General features: G+C 49.2%; 1 protein-coding gene across 2 annotated transcripts; it reads right to left on the reverse strand.

Annotated features, from left to right (window-relative positions):
* Nucleotides 1–5,547: 5,547 nt before the first annotated feature.
* Nucleotides 5,548–17,810, reverse strand: SDHAF2 (succinate dehydrogenase complex assembly factor 2). Of its 2 annotated transcripts, none has more exons than XM_047775581.1 (4): nt 17,693–17,810; nt 12,636–12,859; nt 12,170–12,279; nt 5,548–6,341 (listed from the first exon to the last, which is right to left on the reverse strand). In XM_047775581.1, the coding sequence occupies exons 1-4, from the start codon at nt 17,726–17,728 to the stop codon at nt 6,211–6,213; spliced, it is 501 nt and encodes a 166-aa protein (XP_047631537.1). In that variant the 5' UTR covers nt 17,729–17,810; the 3' UTR covers nt 5,548–6,210. The 2 variants fall into 2 exon arrangements, with proteins under 2 accessions (XP_047631537.1, XP_047631536.1); XM_047775580.1 differs by lacking the exon at nt 17,693–17,810 and adding an exon at nt 13,982–14,285.

Raw genomic sequence — 17,810 nt, forward strand, 5'->3', positions numbered from 1 at the left:
TCCTTCCTTCCTTTCTCCCTTTCATCTCTCTCCTGGGCCCAGCACTGGGCCTACAACCTAGAGCCAGGGGCAGACAACCTCTGCTTGTCAATGGGTGAAACAGTGAAAGAAGAAACAGCGAATTCCTCAAGAAGAGACAAGACACATGCATCTCTGACCCTCAGCATCCAGTAGAGATGATCACAGTGTACCTTTCAAATCAGATTTCTGAGCTTCACTTTTCCTATGTGGACCAAGCCAATTGCCTATTTCCACCTGCACTTGAAACACAGTATCTAGTGCAACCTCTACTAAAACTGTCTCCCTGCTGCATGACTCTGCTGAGGGGCAGGAGCAAAGGGAAACAGGGAAGGAGGGGTCCCGCTCACAGGGAGCCTGGCATCAGAGACTCCGCCCTTAGAGGAACCAGCACTGGCTTGTCGGCAAAAGTGCTGGAGCCAGTGGGTACGAGGGAGGTTGGCTGGCTCACCTAGGGGACCTGGGATGCAATTCCCGTGGTCTTTCTGACCAGCCACATCCAGCTCTCGGAGACAGCCTGTGGCTTACAGGGAAAGGACAGACCATGACAGCAAGACCCAGAAAGCGTCCATCCCCACCTCTGCTGCTCAGGGTGAGGATGAAAGGCTTGAAGCAGGGCAGGGATTGAGCCCTGCCCCCTGGCTCCCTGCTGATCCGAAGGCAGTTTCTCTGAACTCCAGACCAACCCCTGGAGAGCGAGGTTGTGCTTGTCCTGCTTGGAGGGCTCCGGTGTTACTGCAGGAGCTGCTGAGGCTGCGACGTCATCTCTGCAAGAGTCAGGGCCCAGGGGGGCCTAGAGGGAACCGAGAGCCGGTCTCTGCAAAGCCCTCCACACAGCAGTCCTCCATGGACCAAGACAGGGTGCTGGTGAGGGGTCGGGCGCAGAAGAATGACGACAATGGTTTTTTGGGGCGGTTGGGGGTTTTTTTGCGTTTTTTTTTTTTTCTCCATGCCCTTGACACGTGGAAGTTCCCAGGTCAGGGATTGCTCGAACTTGTGCCACAGCAGTGACCTGAGCCACTACAGTGATAACACTGGAACCTTAACCTACTTTGATACAGCAGATGAGGCCTCTGTGCACAGGCCTTGGAGGCCCACTGCCCGCAGCTTCAAATTCCAGCTCCTCCCCGTCCCGCCTGTGCCTTCAGGCAAGCAGCTTAATCTCATCAGGGCTCACTTTCCTCCTCTGTGAAAGGGGAAGGATGGCTGTGCCCGTCTTTTATTCCTGTTGTGAGGCCTGAGTGACATCATCCTTGGAAAGCTCTCAGCGGTGCTTGGCACGCCATCGGCAAACGACACTGTCAGATGTGATTTTGAGTGTCACACGGGTGCCAGGTGTGGTGCTATGCAGTTCACACTCGTGACTTCTTTAGTCCTGACACCCACAGGGAAGGTGAGGTGGGGTTCTTTTACCTTCCTTCTTACAGAGGAGACCCAGGAGCATGGAGAGGTCGAAGGACGTGCCCCAGGTCCCCCGCTGACCAGTGCGAGAGCCAGGATTCTACGCAGGTCTCCCTGCTGGGCTCTATTTCTCCTCCACACGTGTCCCAGGGCATCCCCAAAGGTGAACGTTTCATTACATACTAACTAACTGAAATCCACTAGGAAACAAAACGTACATCCTAACATCATAATTGGCCTTTTTTTGGCCACGCCTATGGCATGCAGAAGTTCCTGGACCGGGGATGGAGCTTGTGCCACAGCAGTGACAACGCTGGACCTGGAACCACTAGGCCACCAGGGTTTTTCAAACTACATGCTGTAGAGTTCCCTGGTGGTGCAGCAGGTTAAGGATGCGATGTTGTCACTGCTGTGGCTCCAGTCACTGCTGTGGCATGGATTCAGTCTCTGGCCCAGGAACTTCAGCATGTCATAGGTTCGGCCTAAAACAAAAACCAAAAACTACATGCTGTGATGTGCAGTTATGTAAAACATTCATATTGTCCTTTTGAAAGAGAAGATTTTTTTCTTTTCCTTTTCTTTTTTTTGGGCTGAACTCGAGGCATATGGAAGTTCCCAGGCTAGGGGTCAAATCAGAGCTACATCTGTGACCTACACCACAGCTCGTGGCAACACTGGATCCTTAACCCACTGAGCGAGGCCAAGGATCAGACCCACATCCTCATGGACACTGTGTTGGGTTCTTAACCCACTGAGCCACAACAGGAACTCTAAGAGAACAGTCTTCTTGGCATGAGGATCTGGATCCAGGTGAGACCTGGGACCCAGCGAAAGACTGTGCCTCTCAGGTTACAAGGCAGTAGATGTCTCCTCCACCCGTCTTCTCCTTGGAGGCCTGATGTTATTTCTCTTGGACGCCTTCAGCTTTTCTACCACCGCCCTGCAGGGTCTGATTGCTGACAGCCATTTGTTTCTTAAAGGCGAGAGTGCTCCTTGCCTCAGGTCACCTGACTGGGGAAGAACCTCACACAGGTCCTCAATTCCAGAGGGTTCCCTGGGAAACCAGGTGGTTTAACTGGAAGCAGGTCAGCACCCTCAGCCCGATGGCAGCAGGACGGCGGCTCTGCCATCCTCTCGACCGGTGGGCTGTACCCATGAGAAGGGCTGTCAGCGCTAGTCTCCCAGACCTGCCTGCCCTTTGAGGCTGCGTGACTCCCTCATCACGGACCCTCCCTCTCTGCGTGGCCACCACAGCAGCAGATGGACCGAAGGATAAACATGAGACTCTCAACTTTCCCAGGGGAATCTTTCCTTGGGAATGTTTAAGAACATGAACGAGGTTTGTGCCAGAATCAGAATCAGACCTCCAGGCGATAGCCAATGCCAGGCAGAGGAGGCTCTGTGAGGACCCCCAACAGATAGACCCCATCTAAGGCTCAGGGCTCGGGTAAAAGGTGTTTGGCTTATGGGGTTTTTTGTTTTGTTTGTTTTGCTTTTGGGGGCTAATCCTGCAGCATATGTAAGTTCCCAGGCTAGGGGTTGAATTGGAGCTGCAGCTGCCAGCCTGCACCACAGCTCACAGCAATGCCAGATCCTTAATCCACTGAGTGAGGCCAGGGATTGAACCTGCATCCTCATGGATACCAGTTGGTTTGTTACGGCTGAACCACAATGGGAACTCCTGGCTTATGGATTTTACAGACAAGATGGTTAAGAGAGGAAATGATGGGGAGAGAACAGCCTTTACTGTTCCAGTTTGTGTCCCAGGGGAGCCAGATCTCACAAGACAACTTCAGATGGGGTGGGGTGGGGGGGGGCCGTGCAGGGCGGGACTCCCGTGTGCCTGCGCAGGCTCCGAATGAGGTCAGCGAGCAGCGATGCATCCGGCGGAGAGGAACGAGCCCAGCTTCTGTTCATCACGGATCCTTGCGGGGCTGTTGGCCCTTGCTCTGTGTTTATTAATTTTTTAAAAATGTCCTGTGGCCGGCCTAGTTTTACTCAATGCCTAATAAAGGGGAAAACTGTTTATATGGCACCCCCGGGTCTGACACTGAGCAGCTGAAGTTAGCAGGATCCTTCACTTTCAGAGATGACACAAGCCAGCAGCCTGGGAAGAAAACTGCTCCTTGAGAAGCATGCCATGCCGGGTGACAGTGGCAGCGGCCGAAAGTCACGTTAACTACGGCAAAGATCAGGGTAAGGAGCGCTCAGACGACAGGGGGGAAAAGCCCAAGCTGCTTACTTGGCGGCTGGGGCTTGGGTAAGAGTCCAGGGTAGACGGGTAAGTCACTGCCTAACCCAGCTGCACTTTGGACAGTCCAGGCGTCCCTCCGCGTAAAGCCTGTTTAACATTCTCCACACAGCACAGCAAACAAGGCCCGAGAGCTTGGCCAGCGTCTGCAGTAAGCTCCCAGAGTGACAGCCACGTCTGCCCCCGCGCTCACTCCCGGGCCCTGCTTAGCGGGGAGAGCCACAGATTTTGCCATCAAAGGCCCCGACACTAGGGTCTGTTTTCTCTCCAGCCTTCACCGGCTTGTAAGACCCTGTGGGTCTTGACCAGGCCCTGCTTTCCCATTTGCAGAGGACTCTGCCTCAGCATGAAAGCGCCCGTGACCTTGCTGACATGCCAGGCCATTTGTTAGGACAGGTTTCCAAACTCGGGCTGAGGCCATGACCAAACGCTGACACCTAATGTCTGTCCAGGGCTTACTGTGCGCTGGGGACCACGGAAGAGCTCGGTGTGCTTTATCTCTTCACGTCTGATCGTCACAAAGAGTTAGGTCAGGGAGCGTCACTATCTCCATGTTACAGAGGAGGAAACGGAGGCTCAGGCCAATTCATTTACCCTACAAGGAAGCAGCAGAGCCAGGACCTAACTTGTAACCAGTGCCAGCACTGCTTCCTCACTTTGAGAGCTACCCTGGGTGACCAAGCGCTCACTTCAGGAAGGAACTGGTGGCTTCCTGTCCCCTATGTGACACACAGGCCATGGCTTAGAACTAACAAGTTTCTTTGTCCTAACTTCCCGAAGCGTAGACTTCTGTGAAGTATCCACCAGGAAGGCGGTATGTTCCAGTAGACAGTTCATGCGCTTTGGAGGCAGATGGAACTAAGAAAGATTCTGCCTTTCTGACCAAATACAGTGACCTGATCTTGGACAAACCAGTCTTCCCCGAGCCCACTTTCTCATCTACAAGATAGGTGTAACCCCACTTGTCTGCAGGAGAGCCATGAAGCTCTGCTGAGATCACGTGGGTAAACACAGGCTGCTTCTCTCCTCTCCTCTGCCAGGACACTGAGGCTCTGCGGGAACCCCATAGCTCGACCCCGGGGGGTGTGCTTCCTGCCTGCGTGCAGCCCTGGGCTCACCAGCTGCCAGCCTTCCTCCCACTCACACCTTTAATGGTCCTGGCCCAGCCTGGTGATGCATTACAGCTCCGGAGGCAAATTCCTCCAGTGAGACCACCCTCCTGGTAACACGAAAGCCTTCCAGCCCTAGAGCTGAACACTTCTAGCTAATTCAGTCTCGGAAATTATTTTTTCATTTCTTTTCTTTTTACAGCCACAACTGAGGCATATGGAAGTTCCTGGACTAGGGGCGGAATCAGAGCTGCCTGAAGCTGCTGGCCTATACCACAGCTCATGGCAGTGCTGGATCCGAGACGTGTCTGTGACTTACCTCACAGCTCATGGCAACGCCGGATCCTTGACCCATTGAGCGAGGCCAGGGATCGAACCTGCGTCCTCACAGACACTATGTTGGGTTCTTAACCTGCTGAGCCACAACATGGACTGCAAACATCATTCATTTGTCAACTAAAATAACTGTGGAGACTGTAGAAACAGACAAGCCTGCTGCAGTGCTCCATGGAGATAAAACCTGACTGTGACCTTATAAGGCTCTACAAACAGCTATGACTGTGGGTTTACGAGTACTGACAAAATGGAAATGATCTTGGGAGGGCTGGGGAGATGTGATTTTCATTTATTTATTATTATTATTTTGGCCTCACTCACAACACGTGAAGTTCCCAGGCCAGGGATGGAGCCCATGACACAGCAGTGACAGGAGCCACAGCAGTGACAATGCCTGATCCTTAACCACGAGGACACCAGTGAACTCTGTGATTTTCCTTTTTTAAACTCTTCTTTAATAATCAATTATCGTTCAGTTTACAAAGGGGACCTTTTAGAGCAAACCCGATGGGGAAGCTGCTTCTGAAGCAGCATGGCCCCGCCATTCCTGCTGGCCGCCCTCGTTCTGCCTGTTGGGCCTTTGAAGGATTCTGCTGGCGGTGGGGGTAGGGGGGCCTGGATCGGCTTCCCGTGGCAGCAAGCACCACACCGGGTTGGAAGGGGGAGTTTCACTGGAACAAAGCCCTGGGCCACCCAAGGAGCTTTCCACCAGCACGGCAGGTGCAGCTGGTGGCTCCTTTCCACCGAACGCACTTCTGGCTGAAGCAACGAGCGGCCCAGTCGCTCCCCTACCGTGGCCTCCTGTGGCAGAGGCCTGCCGTGGAGATGGGAGCCAGAGAAACAGCGGGCCTGAGCACCGGGAACATGGACCAACCGCATCTGAGGCTTAGAATGGAGCCAAAAGGTCTTAAAATGGGATACCCTGGACACCTACATGTCCTCAGAGTGAGGAGGGCCCATCCCGGGTGGAAGGACCAACGGTCTGGGTGGGCTGAGCGTCTGTCTAAGGAGAAAAGCAGGACAGCAAGGCCGGGATCCGTCACGAGGAGCGAGCGACCGTGGCCAGAGGCCAGGCAGGCAGCAGCCGGGTGCAGCTCAACGAGGCTTTTCAAAGAGGTATTCGAGATCCGGGGCCCGCAGGCGCTGCTCTTTGTTCTTGTTCTTAGCAAAGTCTCTCAGCAGGGCCAGGACTTCGTTTTCAAATATTTCTGGGGCTGGTTTTGCCTCTGTTGGGAGACAGATGGGCAACAAGAATCACGGTGGTCAGTCATCTGTCAGGTCTGACGATCCTGAAACTCATAACGCTGGCTTTGGCCAAGAACCCCAGTGGATACCCAGAGCAGCCCGCTCTTCCTCTGCACACACAAGGCGGCCTGGACAGAGAGCTGGCAACCTGCAGCAGCCTGTACCTGTAAAGAGCTTGACTGGAACAGCTGCTCTCGCTTGCTCCCATCATGTCCGTGGCTGCTTCTGCGCTACCACGGCAGAGCTGAGGAGCTGCCACAGAGACCAAGGAGCTGCGGGACCACAATGTTTACTATCTGGTCTGTCATGAACCATTTTGCTGCCCCCGGCCTCTCCAGTCTTGGCCGTACTGTTCTGTTCTGCATTTGGTGCTTCAGTTGTTTTCTGGGCACTGGGTTTTCCCTTCCGGTCTACAAATTTCCTGAGGCAACAGTCCTTGGATGCCAGGGTTGGCAACTGGCAGCTTTAGCAACAGTGAGCAGGAGGGAATGTACTGGAAGGTTCTTAGAGGCCCAGACAACTGACAAGAACCTGAAGAACCAGATCTGGATGGAGAGGCAACAAAGGCACCACGAGCACACACAGGACGGAGGAGGCCAGCCTCAGGGCAGGGAAGGGCGACCAACCTTTCTTTCCACCCTTGAGACACTCACTGAAGGTTCAAATTACAAGCAGAGTCTCCCGCTGGGAAAGCGGAGGTACTGTGCTCTGGAATGAGCCTCCTGGCGCGACTAAAAGCGAGGCTAGGAGAGGGACTTCCTCACAGCAAAGTGTGCCTTCCCCTCACTCGGCACAGAGCCTGGCATCATGGCATCGGTGTTTTGGGTTGAGGATCAAAACCGGATTATGGAGATTGAGGCTTCCTCCCAGGCTGTTGAGTTATCAAGCACACTGCACTCATGCCAACAAGAAAAAGCCAAACTGGAAAGATCCGAACTTTCTTGGATTCATCGGAGAGCTGAGGTCACAGGGCACCCAAAGAGAACAAAACCTAAAGCAAGAGAGGCCCCTCAAAGGAGACAATGGACAGGAACACAGGCTCACTTGACACGGGGCACAGGAGGAAGAGGCACTGGGCACCCTACAGATGGGTGAGAAGAACTCAGCTCCCGTCAACTGCCAAAGCTTCACACAGGCTAGTGCGAGAGTATAAACCTCTGGGAGCCAGAGACACAAGGAATTTGTAGGTTCTTCTCAACAAGCCCCCTGAGGACACGCCCAACAGAGCCTGGTCCAGAGCAGGAGGCTGGAGAGGGCCTCCCTCAGGGATGCAGGCCAGGAGGAGGGGAGCAGCTCTTGGCCAAACAGCATAAAGCCCAGCCTGGTCTGTCTCTACAGCACAAAAGCCCAAAGCAAATGGAAGCAGGTCAGTGAATCCTAACTCATACAGAGCACATGTGAGGACCCATGTGGGCTGGTGGAAGCATGAAAGAAAAAACCCTCTACCTCTGTGGGACCCGCAGGAGATCCCCAGCCCCAGGGACTGAAGCTGGACCAGGATAACAAGGAATCCCCTGCCAATGGTCCCTCCCAACCTAACAAAAGCACTAAGTCGAAATCAACATGCATCTACTGCTGAGGGAGGGCAGGAACGTACAGAGATTCCCTTTGAGGCACAAAAATACCAGGAGGCCAAAAGCTGAGGGTAGAACAAACCACTGAGGAACACCCTCTGGAAACGTCCCCATCCTAAGCGCACGGAAACGGTAGAGGCCGGGGGGTGAACCACGGGCAGCTGAAGCAGGAACAAAATCCAAAGTGAGCGTACCTCCTAACCAGACTGACTCGATTCCCATTCTAAAGAGCCTGGCAGGTGAAGTATGCCCATTTCTGGGCATAAACACTATTTATCTCAGTTGATGCCTAGCATTTAATAAAATTATGAAATACGCAAACACAAAAGTGAAAACAACAACAACAACAAAAAACCCCACACTGTGAAGGGACAAAGCAATCAACTGAAACAGACGCAGGGATGACCTGGATATTAGAACTATTAGATGGGGAATTGAAATAAAAGTAACTATGACTATTATGCTAAAGACGCCAGTGGAAAAAGCAGGAAAAACACACGAACCGCTAAGGAACTCCAACAGAGGGGTGGAAATTGTAAAAGTCAAATGGAAATGTTAAAAATAAAAATAGAGGAGTTCCCGTCGTGGCACGGTGGTTAACGAATCCGACTAGGAACCATGAGGTTGCGGGTTCGATCCCTGCCCTTGCTTAGTGGGTTAATGATCCGGCGTTGCCGTGAGCTGTGGTGTAGGTTGCAGATGCGGCTCGGATCCTGCATTGCTGTGGCTGTGGTGTAGGCCAGCAGCTACAGCTCTAATTCGACCCCTAGCCTGGGAACCTCCATATGCCACAGAAGCGGCCCAAAGAAATAGCAAAAAGACCAAAAAAAAAAAAAATAGAAATATAGTAGCCTATAAGCAGAATGATCTCAACAGGCTCATCAAAAGATTTAACATGGTCGTGGAGTTCCCATCGTGGCGCAGCAGAAACAAATCTGACTAGAAACCATGAGGGTTTGGGTTTGATCCCTGGCCTTGCTCAATGGGTTAAGGATCCGGTGTTGCCATGAGCTGTGGTGTAGGTCGCACACGTGGCTTGAATCTGGCATTGCTGTGGCTGTGGCATAGGCTGGCAGCTGTAGGTCCAACTGGACCCCTAGCCTGGGAAATAAACTATGACCTCCACATGCCACGGGTGCGGCCCTAAAAAGAAAATAATAATCATAATATAAGCTTCACGAAATTGAGAAGACCTGAAATTATATAACATACATTCTGTGGTCACGATGGAATCAACAACAGAAAAAAAATCTGGAAATACCTGAATGTTAAACATATTTCTAAGTAACTCAGGGGTCAAAGAGGAAGTCACAAGGGAAATTAGAAGTTATCCTGAACTGAATGAAAATGAAAACATAACACGCCCAGACCTGTAACATAAAGCTAAAGCAGTGCTTAGAGGGAAATTTACAGCGTCAAACGCTTAGACTGGGAAAGAAAAGAAACTCAATTAAAAAAAAAAAAGTGGGAGGAACATTTGAAGAGACACACTGCCAAAGAGGTAGGACTGGCAAATGATCTGAAAAGCCCCTCGTTAGTCTTAGCCATTAGGGCTGTGCATCCATTAGAACTACAGCGATATGCTGATACTGACGTCTTAGAATGGCTGAAAACAAAAACAAATAAAACCCCGATAATCTACCCCTCCCTTCACTCCCAGTCCCAGGCAATCAATTACTAATCTGTTTTCTGCCCATACAGTTTTGCCTTTTCCATAGTATCATATAAATAGAATCATCAGTATGTAGCCTTGGAGTCTCTTTCACTTAGCATAGGAGCCGGCAAACTATGGCATATGGCTTGTTTTGGTATGGCCTGTGAGCGACGGATGATTTTTAACTGTTTGAGAAAAAAAAAAGCCAAAACAGTATTTCATGACACATGAACATTATATGAAATTCACAGAGGACTAAGTATGAGCACTGTCATGCAGTGGCTTGGATCACTGCTGTGGTGTGGGTTTGATCCCTGGCCTGGGAACTTGCACATGCCACAAGAGCAGCCAGAAAAAAAAAAAAATCCCAAATTTTAATGTCCACCAATAAAATTTTATTGGAACGCAGACACACTCTTGTTTTCCGATTGTCTGTGGTTGTTTGCATGCTACAATGGCAGCGCTGAACAGTTATGACAGAAACTGAATGGTCTGCAAAGCCTAAAATGTATACTACCTGACTCGTTATAGAAAAAGATTGTTAGAAAGCTAAACACACACTTCACCATATGACCCAGTAACACTTCTCCTGGGTATTTACCCAAGAAAAACCAAAATCGACATTCACAAAAAGCAGTATGCAAAGATTTACAGTGGCTATATTCATAATATCCCAAGGTCCCTCACCCAGTCAGCAGATAAACAATTGGCACATCTACACAAGGCAATTCCACTCACACAAAAGAATGAACTACTGAGACAACAACACGGATGAATGGCAAATGCATTATGTTAAGTCGGTGGCTAATGTTTTCTAAAAGGAACAGGTAATAAATATTGTATACGTCGTGGGCTTTTTTTTTTTTTAAGGGCTGCACCTTTGACATATGGAGGTTCCCAGGCTAGGGGTCGAATCGGAGCTGAAGCTGAGACCTACACCATGGTCACAGCAACACTAGCAATGCCAGATCTGAATTGCGTCCGTGACCTACACCACAGCTCGTGGTAATGCTGGATCCTTAACCCACGAGCGAGGCCAGGGATTGAATCCGCATCCTCATGGATACTCGTCAGGTTCGTTTCTGCTGAGCCGCAATGGGGACTCCCACTCTGTGGGCTTTCTAATGGTTACATAAGCCGCTAGACCCTGTACTGTATCATCACACATCACACTTGGAACCCACGGAATGGCTTTATGATATAAGGTTTGAGGGGAAACACAAAAACAGGAGATGCAGAGCATGACAGAAATGGATGAGATGTTCCCTAATATCTATTCTCTCATTTTTCCTTGTTAGTAGGAACCTCCCCCCGACCCCGGTTTAGCTGGGCACATGGAATAGGCTACACCATTTCTTATGGCTACGTGCAGCCATGTGACTAAACTGCGGCCAGCAGAAAACGGGTGGCCTTATGGTTTCTTCGAAAGGATCCATAAAAAAAATGGGCTCCTCTTTCTTCCTGACTGGAACATGGATAATGACAGGCAGAGCCCTGGCAGCCATCCTGGGACATGAGGAAGCCGGCCCACGTGGCTGAGGAAGGAGCAGACAGCCAGGAGGAAAATCTGGCTCTCGAGACTCTGAAACAACTCTGTGTACCCTGGAGGGCCTAGCTCTGGACTTCTGTTATGAGAAAGAGAAACATGGTTTTGTCTTGTTTAAGCCATTATTGTTTCGTATTGTTTTGGAATTTTTTTTTTTTTTTTTTTTAATTCACAGCCAAAGCTGATCCTAACTATACACAATGAGAATTCACTCCTCCCAAAGGCGGTGCCAGAGTCTCCTGAGGACGTTGAGCTGTGCAGACTCACAGAGTTCACTGCACTCCACTCCTGGCCTGGTTTTTGCCTTTTTTTTTTTTTGGTCTTTTCAGGGCTGCCCCTGCGGCATAGGGAGGTTTCCAGGCTAGGGGTCTAATCACAGCTATAGGTGCTGGCCTATGCCACAGCCACAGCAATTCCAGATCCAAGCCTCGTCTGTGACCTACATCACAGCTCACAGTGACAATGGATCCTTAACCCACTGAGCGAGGCCAGGGATCAAACCCGCAACCTCATGGTTCCTAGTCGGATTCATTTCCGATGCACCACAACGGGAACTCCAGTTTTTGCTTATTTTCTTTTTCAGCTGCACCCGTAGCATTTAAAAGTTCCCAGGTCAGGGATCAAATCCAAGTCGCAGCTGCAGCAATGTTGGATCCTTAACCCACTGAGCCAGGCCGGGGATCAAACCCACACCTCAGCAGCCACCCAAGTGGCCACAGAGACAATGCTGGATCCTCACCCGCTGTGCCACAGCCTGGCCTCATTTTTCTTCCACCTTCCCTTAGATACTGTGAGGTTTCCACCTAGTTCCACTAAATCCCTTTTTGGCTTAAGTCAGAGTAGGTTTTCATTGCTTGCAAACAAAGAACCTTAACTAACAAAACAAATTTTGTACACTTTGGAAAAAGTTGAAGTGTTTGGGTTGGCTATCACGTGCCAAGGGAGAAAAAAAAATTGCCCAGGGTACAATTTCAGACTCAAATCAGCCCAAGTCATCCTACAGTTCACCTTAGTGCTGCTTATCATGCCCAGTACCTGTAGCCCAGTAATAAATATCCCAGTCATTACTGGGTTCATTGATCAGGCGATCGTAGAGATTCAGCTGTTTCTCCGTCATCTGGTGCAGATGCTCCTTAGCAAAGAGGCTAGGAATAAGAAAGAGAAAGAAGCTGAAAAGGCTGTCTCCAGCCAGGAGTTCCCATCGTGGCACAGCAGAAACAAATCTGACTAGGAACCATGAGGTTGCGGGTTCGATCCCTGGCCTCGATCAATGGTTAAGGAGCCGGCACTGCCATGAGCTGTGATGTAGGTCGCAGACTCGGCTTGGATCTGGTGTTGCAGTGGCTCTGGTGTAGGCTGGCAGCTGTAGCTCCAACTGATTTGACCCCTAGCCTGGGAACCTCCATAGGCCGCTGGCGTGGCCCTAAAAAAAGACAGAAGACAAAAAAAAAAGGCTGTCTCCAGTCAAAGAGAAGTGACAACCAGACTCCTATTCCCCTACCTAAGCAGGATGCAGTTTTCCAGCATTCCCCTCTTTCTGCTCTCGTAGAGCAGGCGGGCTCTTTTGGTCTCTATGGATTCATCCGTTCGCTCCTGCCATGGAGGCAAAGGGATTTCAATCATGTCGTTTTGGGAATCTGTTGGGCTGTCACCTCGGTAGGAGCGTCTGAAGGATGTCACGCTGAACGAAGGAGACACAAGGTGGCGCCTTGACAGAGCAAGCCCCTGAAACAAATAAGCCACAGACATCTTTATGACAGGGACAACCACCTTTTGTCATTCACTCAGCACTTACTAGGTGAAAATGAGTCCGATCTCCTTTAGCTCTTAAGAAGTTGTGCTGACTTATAATAACTCTAAGTGGAGAATACTCTTTAAAAATTGTGAATCACTACATTGTACACCTAAAATTTATAAAATATTGTAAATCAACTATACCACAATCAAAAAAAAAAAAGAAGTTGTGCTGATATGGTCCCCACTTTATAGTTTAGGAAGTCGGAGGCTCAGCGAGGTTAAATGACTTACCAAGGTCACCCAAATAGCAACTGCAATGAGCACTGGAACCCAACCCTAACTGCAACATGTTCTTAGGCAGGACCTTACCAGAAACTCACCAGCAGAAATATTTTCTCGTTCCTTTGCATTCCCTTAAAATCTTTACACCTTGGTTTGCATTCTAGTCCCCTGCCTGAGTTGAAATCTGAGCCTACAGTGATGTCATGGTCCCTAATCCGCCCAAATCTCCCAATCTAGAGAAGAGCTAAAACTGTCAAATGCAATGAGAGGGTGGTGGCATCAGCGAGATGGTGGAATAATAGGAAGCCCCACGTTCTCCTTCTCCCATGGAGACAACAACTCCCCAACAATACTCGGACTGATTCCCTTTATGAGAAATCCAGAAGCCAGTGAAGAGGCTCCTGAACCTTGGGTGAGCATAAAATCAGCTGTATTGGAGTTCCCGTCATGGCGCAGTGGTTAACGAATCCGACTAGGAACCATGAGGTTGTGGGTTCGGTCCCTGCCCTTGGGTTAATGATCCGGCGTTGCCGTGACCTGTGGCGTAGGTTGCAGATGTGGCTCGGATCCCGAGTTGCTGTGGCTCTGGCGTAGGCTGGTGGCTACGGCTCCGATTGGACCCCTAGCCTGGGAACCTCCCTATGCCGCGGGAGCGGCCCAAGAAATAGCAAAAAGACAAAAAAAAAAATCAGCTGTATTACAGCCGGAAGGAAAATTCACAGCACTCATTCACCATGGTCCTTCCCCTGGCCCGGACCAGTGTAACCAGAGAAAACCCTCAGCTCTTGGCTTCTCCCTGAGAAGGGGAAAGAAAAGACTGGAACATACATCCAACATGTAGCCTCTCAGGGATGCCTCTTTGACTAGCTTCTGTCTTGTTTGCATCCAAGTGTGACAGGGTGCCAGGCTGGGGGCTGCTGAGATCTAGGTGAGGGTCTGGACTGGCACACACTCACTACCATCCCTACCCCTGGCTCAGCACAGAACAAGCAGAAGAAAAGCCCCAACTCCTAGCTTCTCCCTGGGGAGGGAAGAGTTAGGATGTGTGTCTGTCATTCTAGCTTTCTAGGGAGCTGCCTGAGAGAATGGTTTCTGTCTTGCCTGTCTCAGAGTCCTGACAGGACCCAGCATGCTCTAGATACCTGGGGAGCCTCTGAAAATAAAAGAAAGCTGGGCAAAAAAAAAAAAAAAAAAGACTGGAGTTCCCATTGTGGCTCAGCAGTAACAAACCTAAATAATATCCATGAGGATGTGGGTTCGATCCCTGGCCCTGCTCAGTGGGTTAAGGATCTGGGGTTGCCATGAGTGGTGGTGTAGGTCACAGACACAGCTTAGATCTGGCACTGCTGTGGCTGTGGTGTAGGCCGGCAGCTGCAGCTCGGATTCAACCCCTAGCCTGGGAACTTCCATGTGCCATGGGTGCGATCCTAAAAAAGAAGGAAACGACAACAACAACAAAAAGATGGCTGGGCAGGTTGCTGCTTCTCCTAAGGACTCACGGTACAGAGACAGAGAGACCAATGGAAAGAAAGGAGAGGAGCATGCATCCAAAGCGCCTGCTTTTCAAGGGGCAGCACAAAGGACTGCTTTCTGTCTTGGCCAACTTGAAACACGGGATGCACTAAAAGACTGGGGGCTGCTGCAAAGGCTTGTAGCACCAAAAACAGACACTAGAGGGAGCAAGAGATTATTAGCTCCTGAAAAAGCCAGCAAATTCCTCCAGTTGGGAATTTACATGCACAAGTCTAGAGAAGATATTTCCACATATACGGTTTGAGAGGCCCCCAGATTCTCTAGCCGGACTGACTGGCAAAGGTCTTTCCTTGTACAAATCTGGTCCAAGTGACTAGGAAAGGTAATTGTTTTTTCAAATTCATGGGTCTAAGAACAAAGTTGCAAAGGACATGAAAAAAACAGCAAAACAAGGAAGGCCTCATCAAAACAATAAAATAAATTTCCAGAAACCAACATTGGAAACAGAGGTTTATGAATTAGCTGACAAAGAGCCCAAAATAACAGTCATCAAAATGTTCAATGAGCTGAGGAAAACAATACAGAACAAAATAAGAATATCAACAGAGAAATATTTTAAAAAGAACAAATTTTGGGAGTTCCCCATTATGGCTCAGCAGAAACAAATCTGACTAGTATTCATGAGGACGTGGATTCGATCCCTGACCTTGTTCAGTGGGTTAAATATCCAGCGTTGTTGTGAGCTGTGGTGTAGGTCACAGATGGGGCTTAGATCCCACTTTGCTGTGGCTGTGGTGCAGGTCAGCGGCTATAGCTCCAATTCGACCCCGAGCCTGGGAATCACCTCCATATGCCTCAGATGCAGCCCTAAAAAAGACAGGAAAACAAAAAACAAAAAACCCCCAAATTTTGGAACTGAAGAATAACCAAATTGAAAAATTCACAACAGGGGTTAAAGAGCAGACTGGATCAAGCCGAACCAGTGAACTCAAAGACAGGACATTTGAAATTACACAGAGGAAGAAAAAGAAAAAAGAGAGAAAAACAGTGAAGTATGCCTAAGGGACTTATGGGACATCTCCAAGCAGACCAATATAAACATTATGGGAGTCCCAGAAGAAGAAAGGAGAAAGAAAGGGACAGAAATCTTATTTAAAGGAATAATGGCCCCAAACTTCCCCAACTGGGGGGAAAAATGGACATCCAAATTGAAGAGGCCCAAAAGATCCAAAGGATGTTAGTAACACAAAAGCATATGAGGAGTTCCCGTCATGGTGCAGTGGTTAACGAATCCGACTAGGAACCACAAGGTTGCGGGTTCGATCCCTGGCCTTGCTCAGTGGGTTGAGGATCCGGCGTTGCTGTGAGGTGTGGTGTAGGTCCCAGACGTGGCTCAGATCCCGTGTTGCTGTGGCTCTGGCGTAGGCCGGCGACTACAGCTCTGATTCGACCCCTAGCCTGGGAATCTCCATGTGCCACGTGAGTGGCCCTAGAAAAGGCAAAAAAAAAAAAAAAGAGACAAAAAAAAGCATATGAAAGCATAAAATTCACTGGTAAGGTATATACATGACAAACACAGGATATCGGGACACTGTAACGATGGTGGCTAAGTCACTTTTAATTCTGGTTTTTAAGTTAAAAGACAGACTTTTACGTTTATTTATTTTTAATTATTATTATTATTATTTTTTGCTTTTTAGGGCTGCACCCAAGGCATATGGAAGTTCCCAGTCTAGGGGTCAAATCGGAGCTGCAGCTGCCAGCCTACACATACAGAGCCACAACACCACCAGATCCAAGCCATGACTGAGACCTACTCCACAGCTCATGGTAATGCTGGATTCTTAACCCACTGAGCAAGGCCAGGGACTGAACCTAAGTCCTCATGGATACTAGCTGGGTTCATTACTGCTGAGCCAGGATGCGAGCTCCACAAGAAACTCATTTTAGGTGTAAGGGAACATGTAGGCTGAAAGTGAAAGTTTGAAATATATTCCATGCAAATGGTAACCAAAAGAAAGCAGAGATGGCCCTGCTTATAACAGACAAAACAGACTTCAAGTCGAAAACTGTCACAAGAGTTAAAGCACATAATATAATGATAAAAGGGTCAATTCACCCTGAGAATATAAAAATTATAAATACACATGCTATCAACATGAGAGCACCCTCATGTATGAAGCAAATATGGACAGAACTGAAGGCAGAAATAAACAGCAACACAATAATAATTGGAAAGTTCAAAAACCACTTTCAGTAATGGATAGACCATCCAGACAGAAAATCAATAAGGAAAAAGAGGATGTGAATACTGTAAGCCAAATGGACCAAATATACATATACAGAACATTCCATCCAACAGCAGCAGAATGCACATTCTTCTCAAATACAATGAGAACACCCTCCAAGATAGACAGCATATTAGATTATGAAACAAGTTATGAAACAAAAAACACTAAAATCATAAAAGATCTTTTCTAACCACAACAGAATGAAACTAGAAATCAACAGCAGAAGGTAAAAACTGGAGAATTCAAATATGTGAAATTAAACAACACGGTCATTCTAGAACAACCACTAGGTTAAAGGAGAAATCAAAAAGGAGTTCAAAGATATACGGAGAAAAACAAAAACACAACATCAAAAAATTATGAGACTCAGCAAATGCAGTACTAAGAGATAAGTTTACAGCCTATAGCCAAAAAGAGCGTATGAAACTACGTCAAACCATGAGAGATACTGGAGAAGACCGAAAAAGAACACAGAGAATTAAGAACAGGGAGAAGGGGTGCCCAAAGGCTGTGGGGAAATAGGTGAAATCTAAATTAGGTCTTCCACGAAGACTGATCGGTCAACGATATCACGAGACCTGCACACAGTGGGCTCAGGAAAGGATGGATGCGACCTGAATCTCCTACGTTGCAATATCGACCTCTCCTTGGGTCTGCCTTGCCCTGGGTTACTGAGCAGTTCTGTGCTTCTCGCGGACTCCATGTCTGCGGAGGAAGACGAGACACAGTTCCCACTGTGTCCTGCTCAGGACCCTAGAACCTCCACTCTCCTCACCCGCGAAAGAGCCGGGAATACGGCGGCCACCGCCATTTCTCCCGTCCCGCATCGGAAGCTTGCGGACCGTCCCCTTCCGGGAACTTCCGGGCACAGCGACGCTGTCCGAGCCGGAAGA

The sequence above is a fragment of the Phacochoerus africanus genome, chromosome 4 (genome assembly GCF_016906955.1).
Source record: "Phacochoerus africanus isolate WHEZ1 chromosome 4, ROS_Pafr_v1, whole genome shotgun sequence".
Taxonomy (NCBI): domain Eukaryota; kingdom Metazoa; phylum Chordata; class Mammalia; order Artiodactyla; family Suidae; genus Phacochoerus; species Phacochoerus africanus.